This window comes from Amblyomma mixtum, chromosome 9, assembly GCF_055824585.1.
Source record: "Amblyomma mixtum isolate Tamu chromosome 9, ASM5582458v1, whole genome shotgun sequence".
NCBI classification, from domain to species: Eukaryota; Metazoa; Arthropoda; class Arachnida; order Ixodida; family Ixodidae; genus Amblyomma; species Amblyomma mixtum.
The window spans coordinates 93,609,081-93,618,010 of record NC_143020.1 but is presented as its reverse complement, the minus strand read 5'-3'; the positions used below and the strand labels follow the sequence as shown (position 1 = coordinate 93,618,010).

Below are 8,930 nucleotides of genomic sequence, written 5' to 3'. Positions count from 1 at the left end.
ATGCTCGCCGAAGCCCTCCAAGCGGCGCAGCAGCATCTGTCCTTAGCCATGCTCCGACGTTCCAGTAGTGCTGCCGAGATTATCAGGTTCCTAGTGCGTACGTCTCTCATGTTCGGCATCCACACCATTGTCGAAATGACGCTGCTCCGTGACGGCTCGAGAAACTCGTTCCACGTGTCAACAGGGTTGTCCGTGACCAGGAGGTTCTTTGGGAACGACGGGGCGGGTGACACGCAAAGTCTTCTCCAGCAAGTCTTGGAGGCCTTCCCCGATGTTCCAGACGCACGTAGAACCTCGGCGAGGCTCTACTGGCTCGACAAAGACGTCGACATGGCGCTCGATACGGGAAAATCTGTTGTAGAGCGCCTTCGTTTCGACGCCACATTTGCGAATCTTGTAGACGGCGTCACAATCGACGAGTGGTTAAACGCTGTCAGCTCCGACCTTCCCTCTTCGCAAGGCATAGAACGTGGAGGCACTGTGCTGGCGCGAGATAGGAACTTCATCAAACACATCTTCAAAGTCATCTTCAGGAAAGGTCCTCCGACGGCGGCTCTTTATCTGTCGGCGTACGTGGCTGCTTACTTTGCCAGAATGGAAATTCAGAAGCGTCGGGTGCGCTCGGGTGATCTGAGTGCGTCCGGTTTCTGCTTCAACAACGCCAAGAGCTGCCTCACCAAGACGTGGCACCATCTCGTGGCCAAATTAGTTAAGGCGGAGGACAGCGAAAAGCTACTCACGAGCATGTTTGCCGCCATCCAGAAGACGTCATCGAGCCAAACCGTGTTCACATGGCTCGGACGGCGCGGACGCAAGGCAGTCATCGCGGAAGTGGAGGGTACTCCTGTGGTGGTCCGTGCTCCCATCGATGTGGAAGCTGATTACAGGTGAGATTTAATTAACTATCAGGATAGCCTTTATCGAACTGCTCTTGCCCTCGATTCATCGGGCCAGACAGAAATCACTCAGGCAATTTTTCAAAAGAACTGACGTTTGCAGCCATGCAGGTGACCGTTTAAGCTATAGGCTCGAGACAGCTTTACTATCGCCACGCGCAGCGTTTTGCAATGTGTGGGGAATCTCCTTCTTCAAGTAAGTTTGTATGCTCCAAGTCGAACTTGCTGTACAGAATGTTGGATAGCGAAATGCACGTTTTTCGCTGGCAACCGACTGGAGCCCGTTCAAATATATGCACAGTCATAGAGATTACGGGCAACATTGATTAAAGCTGGAGTTTCGTAAAGCTGTCAAAAGTAAATGCATTAAGACGCGATCAAATGACTGGAGCAGCCATCCCATTTCTCAGCACGCGTTGTGCCTTTTGATTGCTTCTAAGAGGGCTTTGTGATGCGTCATGAAGTGAACACCACAGACTGAGGCACACACACACACAGGACGAAGAATGAGATCGAACACAGCGCTCATTCCTCGTCCTCTGCGTGTGTGTCTCAGACGGCGCTGTTCACTCCATGATGCTTCCTAACCAGCTAGCCGGTCAAAACGTCTTAAAGCTTTGTGATGACTTTCTTTTCACATTTAGGTGATATGTTGCTTTTCTTTATACGCTTCAGTGTTATTTTTGCGACAGCTAAACAACATTGAAGCGTACAAAGCTTTCCTCTCACATTTATGTGATATTTCGCTTTGCTTTGCTTTGTATGATTCAGTGTTAATTTGCTGACCCCTAAAGCACCAGTCATTTAAATGCACTCTCCCGTCAAAGTCTTCAGGGCACAGGATTTTTTTTTTCTTATGTGTAGTTGAGCATTCAAGGAACCCATCAAGCTGTCAATTTCCGAAAGGCGAGAACAATTCTCGTCTTAGCTTTTCAAGTCGTTTCGATCTTTGCGCTCTGCTGTGCGTCTCAAAAGCAGATTAAATGACCCGAAGAGCTCTGACCAAATCTGTGCACCAGCTTCTCAAATTCTTCAGTCATCGCCAGTTGTTTAGGCCCGCACTGAAGGACCACCTACGGTATACGACAGGGGCCTGAATATCATGGGCGGAGGCGATGCAAGCAACAAGTCACTGCAGTCATCTTCGACGGACGACGAGCCTTTCGTGTCCAAGTATCTTCGTGCCCGGAGACATGACCAGCGGGTGCTGATGGCGAGCCCTCCGACTCTGAACGAGCTCATCGTGGCGCAGCATGGTTACACGGGGCAGGTGATCTACTCCACCCGGGTTGGTGCCGTCGTGGTTCCCGGCATGTACCAGACGGAACCCTACGTGTACAACAGCGACGTACCGACGTACTTCAGCTACGGAACAGTCGCTTCTCTGCTGGCAAATCAGGTGACGGGTGTAGCAAGCGCTCGTGCTGCCGCGCTGCCTTTACGCCTGTTGCACTTAGTGCTGCGTGGAAACACAGCAAGTACGCAAGGAAAAACAAATTTGAAACACAACCTTGGGACCCCTTCTGTTCACATGAAGGACATAGTTGCTGATATCAGCCTGCCCTCACGGTTGAGGGCATTCTTCTGCTTTGTTGTATGCCAGATCTTCAGCCCCCTGGCGAATGTAATGATGTGCAGCGCACCGAGGGTCGTGAGTGAGCAATTATTTTCCATTTCATCTTCTCATCTGCTTTTTTTAGATCCCTAGACATGTAAAGTAGTTATCGCAAGTAATCTCTTTATAAGCATAACCAACATATCGCTACTTTCCGCACTCGTAATTCGAACTGCTAATTATCAAATACTCGCTCCCGCCATTGTGATCGTCGTCATCACGGTTCCGCCCTCTTTCCACGCAACGCTAAAATTTTCAGAAAATACACTCCAACCAGTCCTAGTCTTAGCTATTATGCGGGGGAAAGTTGCGGGCTTCTCTCTAAATATGCAGGAACGGATAAATAATGCTGCTTTGCGTTCGCTCGACCGGATGAAACGAGTTGTATTTGAAATGCCTAGTCTTTCTTATTGCTGCACTGCAAGTTTTTATTTACTATGTCTGCAGATTCTCACGTAGTATTGGTATAACAGTTACAAGAGCAAATTCTTTGTCTTCGGACAAACTTGCGCTGCAAGAATAAGGCAGCTTTGGAGCTAAGATACCAGCATGTACTATCGTGCTTAATGCGATTTTCACCGCGTATGGAATAAAGCTGCCGAAGATTCCGCTTGGTAGTAAAGTAATGCGCGGGTTAATGACATCTTATTCGTTATCAAGAGGAAGAAATGGGCTTAGGAAGGGAATGAATACGAAGGCAGGATAACCCACTCGTCCTTAAGGGTGACGGTGTGGATTCCAAGACAAGGCAAGCGTAGCAGGGGGCGCCAGAGAGTTAGGTGGGCGGATGAGATTAAGAAGTTTGCAGGGACATTGTGGACGCACTCGGCAAAGGACGTGGGCGTAGTGAGGCTGGTGATGATGATGATGATACAGAGCCTCCAAGTTGCACAAAAATTCAGTGGACATTGTTCATGGCACTAAACGGTCCAAAGCTGCGATACAAGCATGTACTATCGCGCTGGATATGATTTCCAACGCCTCCAGAGTGAAGCTGCCGAGGATTCGGATTTATACTTGAAAAATGCGCCCTTATACACAGCACCCAAGTTGCACAAACAATGAGTGGGCATTGTTCTTTGCATCAAAAATTTCCAGCAGATCTGGGCTTGCAATGCTTCAAGAACTGACCTCCGGCCGCAGCTCCTGTGTTGCAGTTCACATTGGGCTGCTACACAGAATGGCAGAATTACAGTGGCTTGTCCAATATAAGGGTCCTCCCTCCCTTGACCACAGGTGGTGAAAGCCATCCACCCCGAGGACGCCGGCGTTAAGTACCAGAGCGACCGCTGGTCTTGGTGGACTCGGAACACCTACGACAAGTACTCACGCCGCATCCGATGTCTTGTCAACCTGCACTACCGCCTCGGGTTCAGAAACGACGTGTCCGGAACAGTGAAGGTACAGACCAACACCGTGTTTACAGATAAAGCGGGGGGTTCGCGGCAGTTAGATCCCACTTGGGGTTGAAAAGTAGGCTTAGCGCCCATAGGAATACACGGAGGCAAAAGTTTTAAAGACAGTTTTTCTGATTTTGTAATGGCCTACATCTGTTTTACTTTGTTGACGAACAACCAAATTCATCCTAGTAAAGAGAGGGAGACTTTAATACATACAGGAGAGGTCCGCCTGCTTGTTAGCCTTACATGCTACTCCAGTCCTAGCATAGGTTCTGAAAGTATGAAACGTCATTCCGAAGGCGATGTATTTTAAAACACTGCTTGCGCATGGGGTGTTCCTTCTTGGTGGTATACGGGGCGGGAGTGCGGCCCACAGGACCACATGTAAAAGCTTTCTGAAATATTTTTCCTCATTTCAGAGAGTAGGTATGGAAGCGGCTGATGCTAACAGTTGGCGAGTGTTTTGGATAAGAAGAGTGTGAGACAGTGTGCTAAATCATTTTGAAGCTGTTTTTTTAAAACGCCGCAATGAATACGTGTCGTGAAGCCGGACATACCCTTCAGAAGGTGATCTATCCGCTGGGTGTTCCCCTAAATCACGCAAGCTTGTCGCGTAGTATGACATTTCTGTTGCGCACGCTACATTCCCTTGCAAATACTTGGATCATTTGACAACTTTTTTTTTCACATAATGCTGTCTAGGCAGTCTAGTTTGAACTTTAAATGAAGCGCATGTGGCAGCATGTGATGTCGGACTACACGAGAAGCTTGCTCGGTTCGGGTAAGCACCCAGCAGATAGAGCAGAGCGCCTTTTGGGGGTTTGTCCGGCTTCACAGCACACATCTGTCGTGGCGTTTTAAAATGAGCTTCGAAATGATGCAGCACACTTTCTCACTCACTACTTTTTTAAAGCACTGGCCGAGTATTTACAAATCTCGGCCTTCATGGATACACTGTAAAACGAGAAAAATATTTTAGCTCCCAGTTTCGTCACACTTAGTGAACCCATTAATATCTTTGTAGATTTATCTGTGCCATTTAATAAAGTAGCCCACACAGGTCAAACTTTCGTGAGCGCCGATTGCCGCCACCAGAGTCAACTATTATGTTTTATTTGTTGCAATAAGCTGAGTTCCGAACCGAGTCACCTAAGCCTTGAAAAGCAGGCTTATTTGGATGCCGCAATTTAGAACTCGGGCTCGCTTCGTAACTGATAATGATGATCAAATGTGCGACGGTGCCGTATTAGTAAGAAAGCGGTATTGTAGCGCCACCTGTCTCAAGCGTCATGAAGCAGCAGCGTTCAGGCGCAGGAATTGAGAAACAGCTGCCGAAGGGGGTTAGGGGACGTCAGGAGGCGCTGTCGAACTGTGCATTGAGGTGCATTAGGGCATATGCAAACCGAATTTCAGTTGCCTTTCAAGGGGGCTTAGTGAGAAACTGTGTTCCTATGACTCATTCCATTTCCTTGCGTCGTATAGCCTCGAAGTGGGTGGTACCGAGTCCCTTCGGCAGATGGTGCCACTTTGGCTGCCAAGCACCTACACAAGAGTTGCTGATTACGTTGATGGCGGTAGCTAAGTGTGAATTGCGCTTCAACAGAAAATATTGCAAACGCTTTTGGCGAAAATCTGGAAGCCAGTGAATGACGCAATAATATTGGAGTTTTGTAGCCTTGAACGTGAAATTAAAAAAAACACAGTAATGGCGTTGCAGCTGTAACAACACAGATACCTGACATAAGAAGCGGTGTTTATTTCAAAAACGAGTCATCATAATTGTGTCGGAAGTGCATTTGTTTCTTCATAAAATGTGAAATTCGTAAAGAATTATAATCGTATTTGAGCGCCACTCCTCAGTAGAGGCTGCATGTATATAAGTTGAGCAACTTTTCTCCTAGCTTCCTTTCCGTGGTACATTATAACGAAGAAATCTATCGTTGTGCCGTTGGCAAATAGAGCGTTGCGTGCCGGAGCCAATGGGGACAATTAGGACTCAGAAGGAAACCCTCCACATTCTTTGATAACCTAGATTCGGTGCTGGCCTAGTTGGAGCCTGCATTCATTTTGCGAAAAACGGCACCTGAGCACAAGCGAATCAGAGCGCTGTTCGTGGCCTCTTGCTTGTGATTACATTGCTTACGCTAATATCACATTATAAATGTTGAGTTTTCGATGATTTGATCCAGATTTCCTTAGGTGACGTGCAGCAGAAGGTGGGTACAGTTGCAATACGGAAACGAAAGCGGGAAGGGGGCATTATGTTCATTACAACTGTCCCTTTAATTTGCTTGTCTTGGTAGACCGCGAAAAGTGTTTTCTGCTTCCTCTACTTAGGTGAAAAGAGGCTCTCATTTCCAGCTGCATTATTGACCTCGAACCCACATCTTTCCAGCTGGTAACTTTCCATTCCAGCTGGAATGATATCTGCTGAACTGGAAATCGTGTCCAGCTCGAACAATTCTTGCTTACAGCTGAGAAATTTGCTCTTCCAGCAAGCTCCAGCAATTTCCAGCTTGACTGGCGTTTTCGAGCTCAAAATTTAACTCCAAAAGTACTGCTCCAGCTCGAATGGATGCCCCTGACAAAATCTGCCGAGGCACCATTTTCATCTGGGTAATGTCCCCCCTTTCTTCTAATGGCACTGGCTTAGTCGTCACTGTCCGCGCACTCGCCTGGAATAGTGGGGAAAATTTAAATTTAATGGGTTTTCCATTTAACTGGAATGGGTTTTACTAAATAGTAATACTCATTCTGGAAAAATGGAGATCATGCACGCATCACGAACGTTTTACAGAGGCAATTTTATGCCGCATGCGCATCGGACAGACACACACACCTAACACATAACTTTCTACTGACAAAACAAGACAAACCCGTATGCGAGAAATGTGGAGGTGAGCTCACTTCTATTTTCACACTTTATTTTCGTGCACAGAACTAGAACGGCTAAGGATGAAATATTTTACTGTATTTTACAATGAACACATTCCTTTCGACCCCAACTTACTTTTAGGGGATAATCCACTTGTACATATTTCATCGGGTGTAAGTTTCCTTGAACAAACTGAAGTTTCCTTGAAGTTTCCGATCTTGAACAAACTGTAATATCGCAAAAACTATAAGCTCTAAAAATGTATATCCTCGGCTTTGCCGCATTTCGTGATGCACCTCGTCCACTCAGGATTGATAAGAAGGCTGAGGCCTTTATTTGATTTGTTGGGCTCCTCGGAGTCCTTCTCCGGACAAGGACTGTCACCAAGGACATCCATTTTTGAAAGAAATTATGCCATGTCTTTGCCGCATGATGGTCTAAGTTGCTTATGTGGCGTAAAACCCAACACAAAATTGCGAGGACACTTTCGCAACTAAAGTGTTGAGAGGTGGGTGCCGATGACACTATGCCGCGGCCACTTCCGGTGGATGTGATGTCACACTATTCCCGTGGCTATATCGATACCCAAATCATACATCATTCGGGAATCTTAAGTGTTAATCACTCTTAATTACCCATTTTTTCATCTAATTTGCCACAAATCCTACGTTTTTCCGACCATTCTGTCACAATTTTCGTTATGCCCTGACGACATCCAGTAGATGTAACGTCACACCGTTCCCGTGGCTATATAGACGTCCGCGCTATTTAGACGAAATTTCGGCATTATTGCCTATAATTAATTAACTAATTAATATACAGCCATCAAACTAGGATTCTAGGCTAATTTTTTCCGTGTCTATCTGAAGCAATCATTAGTTGTCTCCTATCTTTCTTAGTTCCCGAGTTAACACGAGTTAAACGGTGCCAAAGGTGTGACACCCTCTGCTAACGAACCACAGTATGAGCCATTAAAGGCTTTCGCCTTAATACAATGCAATACAGAGCCGTACCTGTGCCGCGCGCACCGCAGGAGCAGCAGACCAGCATGTACGTTCTCGCCCAGGGACTGCGGCTCGCTTTCGACGCGCTCACGGCCGAGTTCAGGGAGCTCGCGCCGGACTACGGCGTCTTCATCGCCCACTGGCACGAGGCGATGCGCATCTTCTTCCTGCGCTACTGCTTGCTCTGGTGCAGCGGATCCCAGAGGCCGGACCCGCTGACGCCTCGCGAAAAGTGCATGCTCCCGCTGCACAACATGCCTGAGTTCGCCAAGGCTTTCGGTTGCGCGAACACGGCGGGCTTTGTCGGTGGACGGTGCCGAATGTAGACAAGGACACCACCGAACATTAATGATGCGCGCATATATATTTATTTATATTTATTTTAACATACGGTTAGTCCCACTTGGACTGTTACAAGAGTGAATTTATAAGCAAGAAGATACAAGTTAACAGACAATAATACAGCACAAGGGCCAGCAATCAGGTTTAGAAAGACAAGGCTTTATACATCCAGGGTTAATAAAAATAATTGCCCTATGGTAAAGCTGTCAGGTTTAAAATGCAAAGAGCCAGAGTGCTCTACCCGAGCGACACCCAAATGGTATGTACCTAAGAAGCGAACAAATTACGGCTATGAAATGATGAGCTACACCCTCCCGCATTAATTAAATAAGCAGTCCGAATTGATGTGCAGCTAATGCCAAATCTTAGTTTTTTCTCTTTGTTTGTTTGTTCTTCAAAAGTGCTCTGATGTTGTGTACCACTGCAATGCCTCTGTGGGGTGCGTCGGCCTCGTCAAGCCTTTGACTGACTTTTTGTAGACGTTCTCAACATCGACATGATGTTAAATAAACATGATTCTGGTTCTGATTATGAAGATGTTAAAACATTCATAAGCAGTCACATCAAGTGCTGCGTATTAGACGGGAGATAGTCGGTAACTGTGGTCTTGAAAGCATGCGCTCGAACACATCTCAAAGCATTCCTTCATACTGTAATACACTGCGTACACATCAAGTGAGCAACAACACAAAACAAATACACACTGAACATGATCATCAGGTCTGGCTTGTTGACAGGACTGATGAGGCCGCGAGCTTGACAAACTTTTCTAAAGAATCCTGCGAAGTTATAGATTTA

The 8,930-nt window shown here is 46.8% G+C and overlaps 1 protein-coding gene across 1 annotated transcript; it reads left to right on the top strand.

Moving 5' to 3' along the window:
• LOC149330169 (uncharacterized) lies at nt 1–8,116 on the top strand. Its single transcript, XM_089559384.1, has 4 exons — nt 1–887; nt 1,986–2,295; nt 3,748–3,912; nt 7,820–8,116. Exons 1-4 carry the CDS (start codon nt 1–3, stop codon nt 8,114–8,116), a joined length of 1,659 nt encoding a protein of 552 aa, XP_089415510.1.
• The last annotated feature ends 814 nt before the right edge of the window (nt 8,117–8,930 follow it).

Bases quoted from the DNA above. Each gene is read 5' to 3' on its own strand.
- LOC149330169 (XM_089559384.1), top strand. From the start codon at position 1: ATGCTCGCCGAAGCCCTCCAAGCGGCGCAGCAGCATCTGTCCTTAGCC. The intron at 888-1,985 runs GTGAGATTTAAT...GGTATACGACAG, and splicing joins GATGTGGAAGCTGATTACAG to GGGCCTGAATATCATGGGCG. The intron at 3,913-7,819 runs GTACAGACCAAC...CGCGCACCGCAG, and splicing joins ACGTGTCCGGAACAGTGAAG to GAGCAGCAGACCAGCATGTA.